The sequence below is a fragment of the Sycon ciliatum genome, chromosome 5, assembly GCF_964019385.1.
Source record: "Sycon ciliatum chromosome 5, ocSycCili1.1, whole genome shotgun sequence".
Lineage (NCBI taxonomy): Eukaryota > Metazoa > Porifera > Calcarea > Leucosolenida > Sycettidae > Sycon > Sycon ciliatum.
In genome coordinates, this window is record NC_088647.1 from 32,351,311 (window position 1) to 32,370,623 (window position 19,313).

The window sequence follows — 19,313 nt, forward strand, 5'->3', positions numbered from 1 at the left end:
GTCGCGACAGAAGCACAAGCCCCAGCTTCTCCCGACAATCCAGTGAGAGAGTGGTTAGCAGTGTTGTTCTTGGTCTGCCTATCCTTCCCCGCAAGGCACCAGAAGCAGCAAAATCGAGAGCGACCTGTGGCGGTGCCCCTGATGGCATCCGGAGCACATGCCCCAGGAAGCTCCATCGCCTCGCCGAGATGTCCTTGGAGATGGGTTGGGTGCGACAGCGGTTGTAGAGTTCCGTGTTTTTGATTATATTTGGATACTTTATACGGAGCGATTAGCAAACGGTTAATCGATCATATCGTTTCAGCCCTAAATCGAATTCTCTTCACCTCCCACTTGGAACGAACCTAGTCGAACGTTCTAAAATTCGTTTCACCCCTAATATTTACGGAAGGCCCCCAAGAGTGTGCAACGTCAGCTATGGGGTCTGAGACGGCAGAAATTCACATCACATGATGAACCCATACACAATATTTGCACCGTGTGTATGATAGATACAGGGCTGTACGCAACCCAGCTTCGGGATCAACTCTCCTGTGGTTACTTTGCACTGTTTGTCAGCGGAACCTTTTGAACCCTGTCACATAATGCGAAGATCTGCCGGCGTAGCACAGTACAGAGGTTGCGCAGGCAGTTGCAAACTCTTGGGGGTTAGGTACTCTTGTTAATACTGTATGCATCCCTTACGGCGCTTGATGACATGCGTCATATTCAACCGTCCCAGGACGAATTTCTGCTGGCTATTGGAGGCGTTGAACTGCATGACTGCGGCGAGAGTGTCACCGACCGTCTGGCACAGGCCAATCTGATAGCGGTACTTCTTGCTCGCATCCGTCGTCTCAAAGTACCTGATCGCACACACACACACACACACACACACACACAAACGCGCGCATGCACGCACACACACACACACACACACGTGCACGCACACATACACACACACACACACTGTTCATAAACGACCACTGAAAAAAGATAGCGGTCACCTCCATCATACAATTCATCAACACATATCTACTTACAGCAGGCTAAGGCCTGTGGAGGATCCAAGACAAAACAATACAATACAATCCCAGGGCTGCCACTTTTCTATCAGAAGAAATCTGAATGAGGTTCATGCCCCCCCCCCCCCCCCCGGCCAAGGGTAAGGAGATAGAGCTCCTTTCATAAGCCAGCCAACGCATTTTTAGGATTCGAAGAGCCTGAAACAACAGATTACGGCACTTTCATGAGCAATCCTAGTAAGACAAAGAAGATTGTTTTCGGTAGGTTTGCCGGAAGGACCGGTAGAAATCAGAGCGTTTCCGAAAAATCGGAACACGTGGCAAGCCTGCAATCTAAAAAGTCATTCTACAAAACCACCTGTCTGTGAAGAGACTGTGAACACAACATTGCCATATACATTCTTGCCAGAAGATAAATGATTTTAATCCTGATATGTGGGTAAAATTTGCACCCACACGCGCATGGTGACGCAATATTCTTATGAAATTCTTCGGCAGAAGTCAGGTTATGGACAATTCCTCAATCTCATATCAGAGTGCATCCGTGAACGTGCACACATACACACACACACACACACACACACACACACACACACACACTCATTCTCTGTCTGTCTCTCTGTCTCTGTCTCTCTCTCTGAGCCAGGGGCGTCGGAAGGTGATTTAGTGTGGTACGGTCAGCCATCTGAAGTACAATTTACTCGTGGGGGAGGGGTGGAGATTTAGAGCCCAAATCAGTGCATTTTATCGATTCACAGGGTACTTGGGGCAAATAGTGGTGCGGCCGATACCGTAGTGACCGTACCGTGTTCGACGCCTCTGCTCTGCTCTCTCTCTCTCTCTCTCTCTCTCTCTCTCTCTCTCTCTCTCTCTCTCTCTCTCTCTCTCTCTCTGTGTCTCTCTCTGTCCCTCTGCTGGAAGATACTTTCAAGAAGAGGTTGGCGCAAATTCGGCGATATTTGGCGAATCGTGCGTCACCCACTGCATGGGAGCTCACCCCTTTTCCTGCCGACTTGAATTCTCACTTGACCACTCACAACTGGTGGAGTGGCGCTTTCTTGCAGGTTTGCCGAATGGAAGGTTCACTGGGGCAGGTTTGCCGAATGGAAGGTTCATTGGTGCAGGTTTGCCGAATGGAAGGTTCATTGGTGCAGGTTTGCCGAATGGAAGGTGCATTGGACTTCCCGTGTGCCCTAGATGGCAGTCGTGAGCAAGTGAGAATTCAAGTCGGCAGAAAAAGCGCAAGCTACCACGTAGGGAGCAACAAACACCAATTATTGACGATACTTCGCTGAAACTGATTACTTCGGGCACATGCAGAAATCACTGACATGAGCGGACCAACTTATCACGTTACAATACTTGTACTGCTTTCGCGGCCAAACTTAACGAATGTGCCTCAAGCTGCACATGAGCAGTGCCTTTGGCTTTCGTGCCTAGATATCACAATGCATGCTATCTGTACAGTATTAGTACCCGGCAGGTAAGTCTGAAAGTAAACAAACGGCGGGTTTTGAACTCGTGGCCCGGCATGAGTAAAATATGGATGTGGCAAACGGGATTTAGGCCTTTGGCTTATGGTTGGTGGATCTGATCTATCCTCCCCCACCGTTTAGGAGCCGCATCTGACGCCTGATCATGGGGTGGTGGCGTCCCACGGAAGCGGAAAGGTGGTTCTTGACCAGGGAGTTGTACGACTCCTTGTTCTTGACCTGCCCGGTACGCGAACCCGTCGATTTTTTTTAAAATTGTTTTATTGGCCACAATTGGGGCAGAGCACGAGATACTCGTAGTACAATAGAGCTCAAGTTTTATTGCATTTTTGTCTCCGAGAACACTATTTTCACGTTAATTTAACACTGCTCACATTTTCTCCGGATTAGCGTTGATGATTCTCTCAATAGCAGAGCCGGCAACTTGGCTCTTCAGGCACTTGTCGCGTGCCTTTCCCTCTGCAGTGAGCTGGCACTCAACTAAACTCCATGAGATTGCCACTGCCACAAATGTGAATACCACATTTCGCAAGTTCAAAATCGCCATCTTAGAACTGTCAGTTGATCTACTCAGAATGCCTCTGCTGAGAATGCTCGGGGATAATCGTAGCTGGAAAGTTATTGCGGCCAAAGAGCCAATTCTGGACAATCACAAACTTCTTGCCGCCTCTGACATGAGCTCATGAGCGTTGTTTTCACCCTCCAATCTGTTCAAGCAAAGTAACTAACTTCTAGAATCTACACGTTGAAGGAAATCATCCAGATCTCTTTCTTCCTTGTCTTTTTTTGAGCGACGCTGCCGTACACGTGATCATGGTGATGGTCCGATGAGGTAAAGCAGTGACGTAACTGTTCACATGCGAGTCTATGCGACTCGACTCAGAGCTGTTGCCAGGACAATGAATATGGCGTCACAACGCTACACGATCGATCAACCGGCCGGCGCAGTTTTGCAGCTTTTCTGGACTCCAAAAATGATTTGAAAAGTGGCATTTTCTGTGACTGACTGTTGTGTCGTGTGTGTGTCAAGCGATATGGCAAGCTGGGTAGACTCTTTGCCATTTATTACTTAGCTCCTTCGAGCCTCCTCCTGTGCTCCACCAGCTGGGCATAGGCTGGCACGGCAGAAACAAAGTCGCGCATCTGCAGTGACGCGTGACTGTCCCGAAGTCGCAGACACGAGCACATGCTATCCAACAGGCTTTCAGAGAGAAATCTCGGTTAGATGCCTTTCATAATTTGTTTGGCGGTGTTGTGCTGGAATCGAGGAATAGGAGATCAGGACAGCTACTAGTGACTGAACTGTGGCTCGGTCCACCCCCATCAGTCCGCCCTAGAGTTTGTTGGCATCCACGGTCTGAGTCACGCGGTGAAGCGAAGACTTCTTTCAATGATCTCATTTTGTTACTGAGTTCTCTGGTCTCATTTTTGGTTTGTATTGACTTTGAGGTTACGAATGTGCTGCACGCCAGGCGCACCGGCGGTTGTCTACACTCTTCACCTACCAGGTCACGCGCATCACTAGCACTGCATGTGGCGGCAGTGCAGCGCCGCGGTTCCCACTGCTCCACTGCTGCTCTTGAAAGGTTTCACCTCTTGAGCACCCTATCCCCAGGTCGATTGGTGCCCTCCAACTACATTGTAGCTCGCCTACCACGACCTGTGGCCACGGCCACGATACGATTTGTGAATACATGTGCGCGGAGACAACCCAGCTAGGTGATCGATGCTCTTATCTATGTACTTGTAACAGCTTACAAGCCATAGTTGCTACTTCTCCTGCTGCGTCTTCCAGTAGTTACTCAGAGTATGGCTCGAGAAGGTGCGACGGGCGCGAAGGTTCTCAGCAAGTGGGTCAGAGAGGACTACGACAAATCTGAGCTCGACCTTGCCCAGCTCTCGGTGAGTGGCAACAGTGAGCTGCCAGAAGCGCTCGCCCAGTGGCCGACCAGTCGCAAGAAAGTGAAGCAACTCGTCCGCCAGTCGGTTGGCGGATCGCAGCGGGAGCAGCTGTGGCTGACAGTTAGCGGAGGACAGCAGTTCAGCAAGTCGTCGGGAAGCCTCTACGCCGAGACACTGCAGGATTTGTTCGGTAGGAAGTGATTTATAAAATTAATTGTATATTTCACGCACTATAAACGTAACGTCGTACTGCGCAACACACTAGTCACTAGCGCTGGCCTTTGCTGTTGGGATCCATTCATTCGACTCACGGCTAGCGCTCCCGAACATAATCATTCAGCATGATTCGTTTTCAGTCCCACTCCCACAGTCCCAGTACAGTACAGACAGTCCTAGCTCCAGACGCACTCAGCCTCTCATTGTCATAGGTGTGGACTGCTAGCAGCATGACTAGTCACAGTAGCAGTTGACAAGGCCTAGGCTAGGAGTTTGAGTAGGGGTTGTGATGTGCTGCACACTGGCTGTCTATGTAGTCTGCTGGCAGTGTAGCTGGGGTATGCATGGTATGGGTCACGGTTGATGGGACACACCCCCACCTGTCACAAGTCATGATAGCACCTGGTGTGTACCAATGGCTATTTTTCTTAGTACATGATGACGTAGAAGCACACATAATGTACGTATATATTATAATATTACCTGAAGCCGAGTGAATATGGGCGAATATTCACTAGTAAAACCGAGGCGATTAATATTATACTTATACCTCTTCATATTTACCCTCCCAACAAACGAGTCCTGTTGGTCATACATGTACATGTACGCAGAACTAACGTAAGTCGTTGTTGCTTCAGTATCGTAAACCGACTGGCGTGTTCCTGCATGAATCGGAGGGCGGCGTGTTCAGAATCGTGTTCAATCGATCGTGTACACGTACTGGTGCATGTGGCATGGGAGGTGACGACCTTGGAGAACACGCTCGTGCCAATCACCATGGAGAACACGCTGGTGCAGCTTTGTGGCGGGAACCAATCATTAGAGAGGTTTCGTTTCACGCGAAGATTTGACCAATCCGAGAGAGGTTTCGTTTCACGCGAAGATTTGACCAATCCGCGATCATCGCGCCAATTCGGGAGTTGGTTTATAAACAGAAGATTTGACCAATCCGAGAGAGGTTTCGTTTCACGCGAAGATTTGACCAATCCGCGATCATCGCGCCAATTCGGGAGTTGGTTTATAAACAGCGAGCCAAGCAGTTCTACCCTCACTTCTTTTCTTTTCAGGCAGCGCTTCGGAGCTGTTGTGTGCCGTAGGAAAATTCTACGCTAACGTCCGTGAACAGGGCTGTTCTGAGTACAAACGAAATTCCTGGCTTGCCGCTTGATCCGCAATCATCGGGCCAATGACATGTTGAGCGTCCAAAACCTTGTTTGCTCGCTGGAACGCTCCGTCTGTGAAGATGCTCACTGTTGGTTGATGACTTGTCAGCACCTGGTCACATGCGGATCCAGCGGCAATGGCAAGCAAGGAATTTCGTTTGTACTCAGAAAAGTCCTGTTTACGGAAGTTAGCGTAAACATTTTCTAGGGCACTCGGCAGCTCCGGTGCGCTGACTGAAGAGGAATCAAGCGCAGCACCGAGTACGGCTCTCTTTACACTTACAGTAAGTACCGAGAAGTGGTGAATATAAGTGGTGAATATTCAGCAATATTCACCACTTATGTAGATGGCCAATTGTATGTGGGTGAATATGGAATGAGGTATAAATAGCAGATAGATAGCTGTGCTGTGGTGTGGTGTAGGCCAAATGGATACAGCCTTTACAGGTACAGTGAAACCTGTCTAAGACGACCGCTCAAGGGACCTTCAAAATGCGGTCTCTGTAACTAGGTGGTCTCGTTATCCAGGGTCATTTGACTGGAAATAGCATCCCTTGGCCTTGATCCTGGTTTCAGTGGTCTTCTTGGACAGGTGGTCGCCTTATCCGAGTGGTCGAAGTTTCTTTGGCAACCACTGGGTATGGGTAACACCTCGGGTACTAGGAGTACTAGTACCCGAGGTGTTACCCATACCCAGTGCTTGCCAAAGAAACTTCAAAGTATAAACGCCACCAATGGTGATACCCCGTGCTTGGTAGAGTATGACCCCCCCCCCCCCTTGAACCAATTTTTCGGGCATTCCAAGTGTATTCCGAGTGCAATACACAGTCATCTAAAGTAAATTCTAAGCGTAGTGTGTGTGGTATACTCACTGCATACATAATACTATGGTGTCTTGGAAAATGTGTTTTGTTGTATGCTTTAATATGAACCAATTTCTTTATACAAATTGTGTGGGCACGCTTGTGTGTGTGTGTGTGCGTGTGTATGCATACGTGTGTGCGTGCGCATGCGTATGTGCGTGCAGGCGACAGCGTGCGCGAGGACCTGACCTGTCCGCGTCCATTCCAGCCGCCGCTCGGATGCCAGTGGTGGCAGCTGGGCTCTGCGGGACAGGCGGCCGCTTGTCGCGTGCTGGTCGCGTTTGAGCGCAACCACCCGGACGTGTCCTACTGCCCGGACCTGCAGCCGTTCACCGCCGCTCTACTGCACATACTGGACGACGAGGCGAGCTGCTTCAGCGTCCTTTCCGGCCTCTTACAGGCGGGCAACAGCAGCGGCAACGCTGCAGCTCCCCGAGTCTACCTGGAGCAGTCGCAGACGGCCGTTACCGCAACGCGTCAGAGCTTTGGGCTGGTTGCCAGCAAGAAGGCAGTAAGTTATGCCACGTTTTTTTTGTTATTCTCCGTTTGTCCGTTATCGTTCCGCTAGCATTATGAGCCAGCAGTGTGCATTAAATCATAGTAGGGGATCCGTCAAGAAGCTGCCACGGATCAGCTAATTGAAGTAAACGAGAGATATAGCTTACCGGATTATCTCTAATATAAGCACAGTCTCCAATAATAGCACGTCTCCAATAATAGAACACCTTGGGGCGGCATTCAAAAAATAAAGTGCTCAGTCTCCATTATAAGCACACTGTGTAAATTCATTATCTGTACCGGCGAAAAAACCCTGAAATGTGTATGTCTGACATGAATTTGGCATGGCAACATGCCTCTGAAATGAGGTTGAAATAATAATGGAACAGTCTCCAATAAAGGAACGTCTCCATTAATAGCACGGGGCGGAGGTACATTGAAAAAATAAAGGACCGTGCTTATATTAGAGATAATACGGTATGCCCAGGGATAGCCATGCCCGATACTGTTTTTTTGCTTGTGGGAGCTAAAACTGCATGTAGGGTGAAATTGCAGTTCTGAATGATCTTTGCGGTGCTCTTCTTCATGCTGATGATGTTTGATCTGCCTTGATGATGTTTGATCTGTCACTGGTGATAATGTGGTCTGTAGAAAACGTCGTATCGCTGGCTGAAGTCTGGACTCGCTCGGGCAGAGGGTGCGGATGCCGGGCCCACTGCGACCGACGAGGAAATGCTCGAGGCCATGGAGGACTGGGTCAACTGGATTTACCGATGGCTGCCGATAATGACGGTGGTAAGTTGCAGCCGGTACCAGTTTGACCACGTGCACTTGTCTCTTTGTTTGGAACAGGGGAGTCACATAGTATAGTGGTAGGGATTTCAGGCAGTTTTTTTTGTTGTCAACAGTGCATACAGCAGTGATAGCTCCAATGAAACACAATGGATGTGATTATCAACCAGCCAAAAAAATCAGGGAAATCTGCCAAGGGAAACCCGAGTTATGATCATTTGAATACGGGTGGGTACCCTTCATCGGCAAGTATGCAATCAGGATAGGAAGCACGGCACAAAATGGGTTTCAAGAAGCCCATATCAACACCCTAACAACAGCCAAAGTGCTCCAAATCGCACCAAACTTGGACTGCATGATTGGTGGAGCTCATCGATATACACTATGTTAACTGGATTTTTATAGAAAAGAAAAAGGACCAAGGAACTACAAGTTACGCTATAATGTTCACTAACACCACCAGTTACTAAACAATCAGCTCATGCGATAACATTGAACGACACTGACCGACGGTACTGACGCTCTACAACTAAGTGGCTGTCAGTTCTGGTTTTTTTAATTTTTTTAAACTGAACAGAAATAAGTTCAAATAACAACAATGGCGTCCTTAGCAACCGGCTTAGAATCTATGAAGCTGCTGCGCATTGCCTCAAAATTCACCAGTTGGATAAATGTACATACAGTGGTCCCTCTATAATCCGGCACCATTTGTGCCACGGAAATCTGCTGGATTAGGGAGGGTGCTGGATTAACAAATTTGATTTACTGCTGCAATGTGCATGAAGAGGACATTTTGGCTACTGAAAATTGTGCTGGTTTATAGAGGGTGCTGGTTTATAAAGTGCCGGATTAGAGAGGGACGACTGTACTAATATGGCATAGCATACATATAGCTGCACCAACTAATGTTTGAACAAGAAACGGGACAATGAACTTTCCGGCCGAAGTAAAAATATAATACCACACTACTACATCTACAAGTGACGCGCTCAGTAAAAGTGGTTGCGGCTGGCCTCGCCATTATTACGCGACATTGCAATACGCCGTGAGAGAGGGAGGCACCGGCTCACAACAGTGGATGCTTAGCAGCCTCTTCTACAGCCGGCTCGAAAGCACCATCGGCAGCCTCTTCCTCCTCTTCTGCATCCTCGGTTGCTCCAGGGGATCTTGGGGTCACAGCGAGAACAGACACATCAGCAGGAATAAGAAGATGTGCCAAATTGGCTGTCAACTCATCCACAGCCAAGTCCTTCAGGCTCCTGCCCATGGCAAAATAGTGGGCAGGCGCGGACCGCTGCAGCGCGAACTTCCGAAACTGAAACTGAGCTTTCAGCGCTGCTTATTTCTTGGCGATGGAGGGGATAAGTGCAAGTTGTGCGCCTACTTCCTCCACAGTTCTCCACAAGCCATGCTGCTCAACTTCCTTCGACAGGTGCTCCTTTCTCTCATGTTGCACGTGCAGCTTCCTCGCGATCTCCTCCTGCTTTTTATCGATGCAATCCGATGTGCTAGGATCTCTTGCTGCCGCTCCTTGTACAGCAATCGCATGGCAGGTGCAGCTTTCCTGGTACTGGCAATGATCTCAGACCTCTGCTCTTCTGATTTGGCACTCAGCCACTCTGCTGTTCGATTGTTGGCAAAGGCAATCATCCCGTCGAGAGCCAGGGTATCTGCTGCAGGTTTCTGGCGCAGCAGGCGGTCAAGCTGCGCGAAGTCATGTTCTGAAAGAGCATTTGTCTTGAGGACGGAGGCGGTTTGCTTGGCAAGCTCGGGGCTTGACTCGTGGTAGCAACCACCTGGAAGATGGTCTGCAAGCAGCCAATGCAATTACAGTATTGTATTGGGTTCTCTGTTTTTTCAACAATACAATAATATTGTTTGAAAATACTATGTTGTATGATTGGTCAATCCGGATTCCAATATGATTCATTGGAGCAGCTGGGCGGGCTGGGCGGTTGGCAACTAAGCGACAACAATCTTAGGCCAAACATAGTGCAGTTGTCATAGCAATATTCATTGCATTCCCAACTCATCACAACCACGCGCTCTTCAGCCGAACCATACAGACACAGCAAGCACTTCCGTTCAGAGATAATATTGCTCCACGCCTCTAGACAGCTGTTTCGCTCCCTGTCGGAGCTCATCAGTAGAGGATGATAATGATGATAATGGAGGAATGATCATTCTTATACACCAGAAATGGCGCAAGTGCGCGCTTTCCACATATATCAATGGCATATGCAAGCTGCTAAAATGGTTAAGTGTGAGAACAGCGATAAATAATCATAGTACTCGCTCATTGGTGGAGAAACACACCACACAGGCGACGAAAATCTTACGCGGAATACTGATGCCAATGGAAAGTACATGTATGTTTATTATTATGATGTTGCAATGTTCATGTATGCAGGCGAGGCGAGACTCACCGCCGAGATCCCCCAACGCGACAGGCTCGGTTGCCGTACAGGATTCACACCGACCTGTCCGCCCGTCTACAGGATCGACAGCGGGAGGCCCCACTGATGCCGATGTCGATGCACACCAGTAAACGTGTAGTCGTGAGTGTGATACTAACAGGTCTAGCAGCAACCACTGACAAACGAGAGGCCAGCTGGGGCATTCACTCCAGTCAGGGATGCTTGGTCGACGCTTCGTATCAGCAGCTCAGCTCAGTTTGATCAAACAAAGATGTTGCAGATGTGTCTTACTTTTCTCCTTCCTTCTTCACCGACTCGTCTTGTCATCTCTCCTTCTTTCTTCACCGACTCTTCGTGTCCACTCTGCTCTGCCACTAACGGCGCATTAAAACTTCAGAACTAAATATTGCGACAGAGCTTTCGGCCATATTTTCAATTCATTGCATTCCCAACTCATCACAACCACGCGCTCTTCAGCCGAACCATACGGTATGGTTCGGCTGAAGAGCGCGTGGTTGTGATGAGTTGGGAATGCAATGAATTGAAAATATGGCCGAAAGCTCTGTCGTAATATTTAGTCATAGCGATATGGTTTTTTATCGGGCTTTGCAGCAACTTGTTCTGGCTGCTCCATACCCAGGGTCACAGTGGTCTGAACGCTCCAGAACCAGTGAAGACAAATCCAACGCCCTTGCTCTGAACAATCCTGTTCTGGGCCGGACCAATCGAGCGTGCATTCTTTAGTTTGTCTCCAACTTCAAGGCTCACCTCGACGGCATTGTAACTCATAGAGACTTCTGATAACTTCGACGTTATAGCCATGGTTTTCAGGGTTCTAGCCAGGTGAAAATAGGTTGGACGGAGGGGGGGGGGGGGGGCAGGAAAAACAGGTACCCTGTAACCCAGTATTCCATTTCAAAATAACTGTCTTGCAATGTGATGTGCCACGTACGGGGCGAATACCTGACTCCACCCCAGACAAATGTGCCTGTATGACCCCCTCTAGTACTGACTATCGACTGCATTTTTCGTTGAATGGCATGAAAAAAGCAAAAAACACAATCGGAAAATGAGTAGGGGGCGGCATTTTTTCACGGGGGGGGGGGGGAGGCTAGCTCCCCCTTGGCTAGAAGCCTGGTTCTTCTCAAAATGTAGATGCCTCCTTTATGGACATCGATGAAGGAACACCAGAGATATAATTTTCATTGCCACTGTATACCAATCAATCGATATCGATCGATGGGGTCACAGAGGGTTTGAAAAATTGTTCTGTAAAAAAAGTGAGAAGGGGTCTCCTACTTGAATCTCTTTCTTCTTGTGCTAAGCCGGCTGTATCTCTATTTGAATTCTTGCTTACGCTCTGTGCACAGATCCGCATCATGGACTGCTTTCTGATCGAAGGGCGGAAAGTCTTGTACCGCGTAGGTCTGTCGCTGATGAAGCTGACGTACCGCAACCTGGAGGCACAGGGTAAGGGAAATCCACCCGGTGGAGTCACCTCCGCTACGGTGTGTCCTACTGCGATACCATGCCTGCTGCGTTGCAGTGCACTCGTTATTTATGTCACCGTTGCCGTAAGTGCACGTTCTGTGCAGACTGTGGTGATCATGTCATTGGGGGGGGGGGGGGGGGGGGGAGGGGGGCTTTCCCTTGCCACGTGACCAGTTGCATAAGAGTCACATGATCTGTCACATAGTGCACCTACTGTAGTATGACATTGCTGTGATTTTAATTTTTAATCTGTCGATTGCGACTGGACTGAAGGGGCTCTGTGTCGCACTTTCCGTGTGCGTTTGTGGCTTGTTTGTATTTATCCTGTTACTTGGCCATCCCGTCCTGGTCCGTAGTGATCATGAAGCATGTCTCTACTGTCCTTTGTGTGTGTGTATGTGTGTGTGTGTGTGTGTGTGTGTGTGTGTGTGTGTGTGTGTGCGTGTGTGTCTCTGTGTGTGTGTGTGTGTCTGTCTGTGTGTGTGTGTGTGTGTGTGTATCCACTGCCCAGGTCGGAGAGCGTCAGTTCGAGCCAGCTTGAATGAGATCAAGACGTACTGCAAAACTTTGCCGTTCTCAGTTTTACTGCAAGTATGTATGTGATATTGTCAGAATCAGAATCAGAATGCCTCCCAACTGATGCCTAATGCCTAGGACGTCCATACTCGAACTGCTGCATTGTAATAGTCGGCATCAGTGTGCTAGTCCGTGACCCAGGTGCATGGGTGCTTTGTGTGTGTGCTGCAGTGTGCGTTCAAGATCCGCAACTTGTCGTCGCGCCTGATCCGCCAATGCCAGCAGGCCAGCAGTACCATGACAGGTGGCAGTGGTGCCGGTACGACACTGCGGCGGGTGGACAGCCCGACGGAACAGACGGATGTGGCCGCCGTGGCCGGAGGTGTGCGCTCCGCTATCATCACCGACAAGAAGCAGGTATGTGTGTGTGTCACAGTGTGTGTGTGTGTGTGTGTGTGTGTGTGTGCCGTGCTGCACTCGTACATGTATTATATGCCTGGGTTCTGCGGTAGAGTTTTTTGGTCCAGAGAAAAAATATGAGAAGAACAGCGTACATGACGTATAAGTACAGTGTGCCGTGTGAAGTTCATCCACCGTCCGTAGACGGCTTAATTTGCCGAAAGCAAAGAGCGGAATACAGTAACACAGACCAAAGAACGAGTAGTTTTTTTTCGTAACTGTGAGTTTCACGAACGGAATCGATCGTCAGACGAAAATTGTACAGCGTATTAAAGTTTGGAGGATACTAGTGTCGTTATTCTCACGGCCGGTGGTGGCCAATGAGAGTGTTGGTCCTCCTCCTGCTGCTGCTGTTGTTGTTGTTGTTGTTGTTGTTGTTGTTGTTGTTGTTGTTGTTGTTGGTTTCATGTTTGTTGTCTTCACTGGCGGTGCTCATATTCTTGTTATTGAGTAGCACACTGACGGACAGTTGATGGGTGTGTTTCTTGCAGTGGGATATGGTGTGGCAATGGCTACCCACGCGATACCAGATCATGAAGCCACGGCGTGTGTTCACTTCCGATGATGATGGCTACAGGTAGGTTTGTCTGTGAAAGTGTGCTCCCCTAAGGGGCCATCAGGCATTATCGATGATATTCACGAAAGGCAAAAGTTTAGTTAGGACCGAGCAGCCCCGCCCCCCCCCCCCCCCCCCCTTTGACAGCTGGAATGCATTGATGTCTCGTATATCACTATTAATATATTTTTTCAAAACGAAACTCCCCTTGACCCACCCACCCATAAACGAAACTTTTTCTTTTCGTGTAAAAGATCGATGATTACGGACGGCCCCTAATCCAATGCTCTTTTTTTTGCCTGGAAATGATACTGTTTAGTTCTGGTTCTAGTGGTCGTCTGGGACATGTGGCTGCGTTGGTGGAGTGCTGTCCTTGCCAGGTCTTACTGTCACACTAAAATACACTGTACCAGTTGAAACTGGCAAAAGGCGCTACCGAGGGCTGCCGCCAACCGGAAGTCCTGCCACGCGCCGTCGTCGTCTCCCTGCAGACGGCGGATCATGGCACGCTGTACGTACGCCTGCTCGGCAACTTTGCCGCGTGACCGCGTCAGGTCAATGGCCTTGCTCAGGTCTGCCATTGCTCCCTGAGCGTCCCCCTGCATTCGCTGCAATTGAACGAGAAAAACTGCATTGCCAACCAGCGTTAAACCGTAAACATTGTACCCGGAAAGTGGAACATTTTTGCCGCATTGTTTTAGACTCGTAACACTTTCAACTCGTACAGTATAACTCCCCTAAACCGGGCAAGTTGGGACCGAGCACTGGCCGTAACTGGAAATTGCCCGTAACTCAGAACGTTCATACGTTACGCATGCACGTAAACACACTTTTTTCATGCCAATCGTTAGTTTTTGCCTTTTTGGGATCGTTTTTTTTGTTGAAAAGCGATTTTTTGTGACTCTAGATGGGTCAGAAAGGTACCCGGTAAAACGGATATTGAAAACTACCCTAATTCGGGAATAATATTCCCGAATTAGGGTAGTTTTACTCTACATACAGTCAAACCTGGTTAGGACGAACACTGATAAGGCGAACTTTCCATTACTACGAACTAAGGCCAATCCTATGGTTGGCCAGGCATCAATTCAAGTCAAAATTATTCGTTTACGACGAACTTCTGTACAGCGAACTTTCGCGAAGACGAACTCTTTTCAAGTGTGATTTGAACAAAGTCAGTGTGGTCATGTACATGTAGTACGAACTTTCGGTCCACGAGCGCGCGCATGCGCTGGCTGCCATTTTTCTTCTTCTTTTTTTCAATAGTCGAGGTCATATTGTACGTACAGTGCAAATTGTTTTCAAGCGTGTTTTGCACAAAATAATCAGTGCGTTGTACGAACTTTCGACACAGTCGTGATTCATTGCACTTTGTCATTGTACTTACCTGTTTCTGGCTTATGCTAAGAATACCATGCTTCCCATGTACCACAGCATGCACCTTCACGTAAATACAATCCATCTGATATGCATATCGATTTTTTGTCAGATCTGGATAAGAAGAACTGTTTCTGGCTTATGCTAAGAATACCCTGCTTCCCATGTACCACAGCATGCACCTTCACGTAAATACAATCCATCTGATATGCATATCGATTTTTTGTCAGATCTGGATAAGAAGAACTGTTTCTGGCTTATGCTAAGAATACCATGCTTCCCATGTACCACAGCATGCACCTTCACGTAAATACAATCCATCTGATATGCATATCGATTTTTTGTCAGATCTGGATAAGAAGAACTCCCGATAAGACAAACAAATTTGTTCAGTCCCTTGAAGTTCGTCCTAACCAGGTTTGACTGTACTTCTATTTGATACGCCGTAAATGTGGTTGGCATGTCCTGGCCACGGTTGCATTGCTCCGTATGTTTTAAAAGTGTGTTCAGATACGAAGTACGTCGGAAACTATGTACACTTTGCTGTTTCCCATGAGAATATGCCTGATTAAAGTTCCACTGTGCCTGCTGTTAAGGCCACCCTTTCTTTTTTCGTTGTTTAACGTCCGCGCCCGCGTACCTTTTTGCCTCCGACCTGAAAAAAAAACAAGAAAGTAGTAGTACCAATAATATGCGAAGTTGTAAATACATGATTGTGTAGTTTCACAGTGTGCCGATCATGACCTTAAACTTATAATCTTGCCTCCCGGGCATGCCTTTGTCTTGTGTTCTTTTTCTTTTTTTTGTTGGCTTTTAAATATCGTACGGTGTGTGCCCTAGTAAAAATCCAGATGTAATGAATTCATGACATGCTAACTCCATGCTATGTACCTGTTTTGTTGGATTCATCAGGCATGTGCTCCAATGTACCATCAAAGAGTGTTGTTCATGCCTGCAAGTGCCGCTAGACCCAGAAATATTGTATATATCGCATGCTTTACTGGTCAAAATGTTTGATTGGGGTTTCCAGTTTTTGGAATGGGCTTTTGTTTTTTTTCCGCCCTCCCGCGTACCTTTTCGCGAAAAAAAGGACGTTAAACAATGAATTAACAAAGGGTGGCCTAATGTACATGTACTGTGACTGCTCTCGTGTGCTCTGCAGTTTATCAACTCTTTACGAACGTTGTGGGACTGAAGAACCGCTGTTGCTGCTTGTCCGGACTACTGCACGAGATGTAAGCCAAGAGCAATTTCCAGGCCTTCTATGGGTCGAAACCAGGCATTCAACAATTTTTCTCATGCTTTTCTTGTAACACTATCTGCAACTGGAGTAGACCCGGAGTATCCACGGTAGGATTGAGGTAATTTGTATCCTCCAACAATTCAGATGCCTAAAGGACTATTCCAAAAAAGTTCGAAGAAACCCACCGTCGGAAACAAACAAAATTAGTTTCGAGCACGACCCCCCCCCCCCCCCCCCCCCGGCACCCCCAAACCAATATACTTTCGCAATCCAGGCTTCGCACCATGGATACGTATACATACGTATACTAATTACTTTTTTGTATGTACATGTACATTCGTGAAGCCTGCTTTGCAATTTTCAGCTAGAACCCCCCCCCCCCCCCCCTACACACACACATACACAAAATGAGTCTTGTTCGTTTCATGGGCTTCTGCAAACTTTTGCGATGGTACAGGCTCCCTAAGCAGAGCAAACACCTGCGAGGTTCCGATAATGTATAAAGGATGAGAAGGGGTGGGGGGGGGGGGGTTCTACCAAGAGTACATAACCCCCCAAGAGTGTGCAACTCCCACATACCCTGCTGTCCCGACAGAATTTCAAGTTGACGTCATTATTAATGATGCAATGCTCCTTGCACCAGTGATTTACAACATGTGTACGGCTATCAACGCATCACACGTTTTTATTTGCAATAGTCGAATCACTCGAGTGGCACACTATTGGGGGGTTATGTACTCTTGGGTTCTACTCAGCTACATACCTGTTGTGACAGACTACTGAGCATATGTGTGTGAACGCTATTTATTTATTTTTTTCACCTTCCTGAGGCCAGGGAATATAGGCCAATGTGGAGGGAGGGGGAGGGGGGGGGGGGCGATAGCCAGCCATGGCAGTAAGCAAAAACAATGCAAAAAATATTACAAATTACAAGAGGCAATAACCTACAGAGGGCGATACTTTCGCTACGTCTCCTCTCCCCATCCTCATTCACCATCACTGTACCTGTTGTTCGCCTCTTAGGTATTCGGAGCATTCTTGACCGTGTCACTTCATGAACGGCTTCGCGGCACGAAGGCCTTCTCCTACTTCGGTTCCGGCGAGACGTTCCTCTTCTCGCTGCTGCCGCACGCGGACTGTCACCGCTGGACAGGGCTGAGCGGTGACGTGGAGGCAGGCAAGAGTGTGGACTACTTCATAGCTGGTGACACCAAGTGTCTGGTCGTCGGTGGCGGAGAGTAAGTACATGTACAGCGCTTGGTGCTCTACATCTCTCTGTCTGTCTCTCTCTCTCTCTCTCTCTCTCTCTCTCTCTCTCTCTCTCTCTCTCTCTCTCTCTCTCTCTCTCTCTCTCTCTCTTACTCTCTCTCCCTCTCTCTCTCTCTCTCTCTCCCCCTCTCTCTCTCTCTCTCTCTCTCTCTCTCTCTCTCTCTCTCTCTCTCTCTCTCTCTCTCCTCTCATCTCTCTCTTTCGTTCTTTTCGTTCTCTTCCTCTCCCCCCCCCCCCTCCCTCATCGATTGACCGAAAAGCGGGAAATCAGGACCTCTAAGGTCAATTTCAAAGTTTTTTTATAACTACATGTATACAGTATACTTGTCCGGAGTATAAAACACGCCCTGTGGGGTTTGGCCAGGAAATAATCCATCCAAAGTGTGGAGTACCCTATCCTCCAGCGAATACGCTCGCTGTCAAGAGCGCCCCCTCCCGAGTTTGCAACGGTGACCAATGCTCGCTATCAAGAGTGCATGCTCTGAGTGTGTAGCACCCATCAATGCCAGCAAAGTTCAAGTTCAAGAGCTCGGGCCTCTGTGATGTCACTGCATTCCTGGCAGTGCATAGGGCCCAATGGCGACAGATTGTGCTGGAGTGCCTTCCCAGCAATCACCTTTAATACTAAGTGCTTGAGAATATGCACAGCTCAGGTGACATCATATTCATAGTCTAACACACCTGGCTGGCATGGGGCAGTGATTTTGACGAAACTGCTACCCAACCGATTAGCACGCCCTGATGGTGTGGACTCTGAGTCACAAGTATTGCAAAATAAATCTACCACAAGCTATGGTGTAATCCAAGCAGCGACCGCAATATGGATGTTTTAGTAGTGGGAGAGGTTGACCTGTCTTCTATGGACATGCTTGGTTGATTTGCTTCCTCATGTCTATGTGTTTTGTGTGCGTGTGTTTGTGTGTGTGGGTGTACGTGTGTGTGCGGCACGCATATGTTCTGGCATGCACACGTGTATCCTGGGTGTGTGGGTGCAGTGGCTACGGTATCTGGCTGGATGCCTCTCTGGACAACGGTACAAGTAGCAAGTGCAGCACGTTCAACAACCGCTCGCTGGTCTCCGCTGAAGACGGCAACTTTCACGTGGCAGTGATTGAAATCTTTACCCTGGACAGTGAGTGAGGACAGTGGGAAATTCCCCAAACCGGCATCGTGCCTCGTGTAGTTTGCATGCGACGGATCCTGTGATGCCGTTGACTGGACGCTGCCAAGGTGGTCGCCCAGTCGACTCCTCCACACAGCCACACAGCTGCAGTCCCACAAGTGATTGTGCTCGGCTGCCGCCATGCTCGACACATGCCCTCCGTTATAGCGTGTGTTCCGACTCAGGCATTGCTAGGCCCTGTTAGCCCTGCAATGCAATCATTAGAATATTTTAGTTTTTACCCAAGTTGGTCCATTGAAATAGTTTTTTACAGCCTTGACCATTATTTCAGTTATTTTTGCAATTTTCTATTGATTTCTAGGATTGCGGACAGCCACTGGGCTGATTAGAAGAGAGAGCTAATTTGGAAATATACAACATCCTACTTGTTTTGTGTACCGTAGTGTCTCGTACAAAAGCCTGTCTCGTGTATACGCCTGTTTGAATGCAAGCCTGTATTTCAAGATGCACCATCAGGACATAAGCCTGGTTTTAGTGTCGATACACAACCATCTCTCTTATCCGGACCTCCAAGTTACGGGCACCTCGGTCTACCAGGTGCCCTCTGGGTGAGTTATAGTGGAGATATTACTACTCCTTTGCCATTTTGTTGACGTCATATCCCAGATCTCTGGCCCTTCCCAACATCGAAGTGTCCGTGACTCAGAGTTGCGGACATTTCCAAGTTAAGGGCAGTGCCCGATCCCGGACTGCCCGGATATGAGAGGTATGAGTATACTTGAGTGATCCGGCTTTGATTCGCGACCCTGTTGCCCGATACCAAGAGTAGATAAACAAGAGTGTGCAACTCGCGGATGGGTTGGCCCACGGCGGAATTTTTTGTTGACGTAATCTTTTCGACGACGCACGCGCTGCGAGCCTTTTGGAGAGG

General features: G+C 48.4%; 2 protein-coding genes across 3 annotated transcripts in view; one reads left to right on the top strand and one right to left on the bottom strand.

Annotated features, from left to right (window-relative positions):
* The window catches only part of LOC135818359 (cation-dependent mannose-6-phosphate receptor-like), an 8,801-nt gene extending 5,539 nt beyond the window's left edge, over positions 1–3,262 (bottom strand). Inside the window, exons 1-2 of one of the 2 annotated variants that reach the window (XM_065331713.1) lie at positions 2,872–3,262; positions 685–845 (exon numbers count right to left, since the gene is read on the bottom strand). In XM_065331713.1, coding sequence (XP_065187785.1) covers positions 685–845; positions 2,872–3,044 — 334 coding nt within the window. In that variant the 5' untranslated portion in view covers positions 3,045–3,262. The remainder of the gene's footprint in view (positions 1–684; positions 846–2,871) is intronic. The other variant, XM_065331712.1, reaches the window with a different exon arrangement.
* Positions 3,263–3,534: 272 nt separating this feature from the next.
* On the top strand, positions 3,535–19,164 carry LOC135818358 (GTPase-activating protein skywalker-like). Its single transcript, XM_065331711.1, has 10 exons — positions 3,535–4,589; positions 6,806–7,152; positions 7,791–7,934; positions 11,719–11,818; positions 12,351–12,430; positions 12,587–12,772; positions 13,306–13,391; positions 15,910–15,982; positions 17,014–17,228; positions 18,255–19,164. Exons 1-10 carry the CDS (start codon positions 4,307–4,309, stop codon positions 18,397–18,399), a joined length of 1,659 nt encoding a protein of 552 aa, XP_065187783.1. The 5' UTR covers positions 3,535–4,306; the 3' UTR covers positions 18,400–19,164.
* The last annotated feature ends 149 nt before the right edge of the window (positions 19,165–19,313 follow it).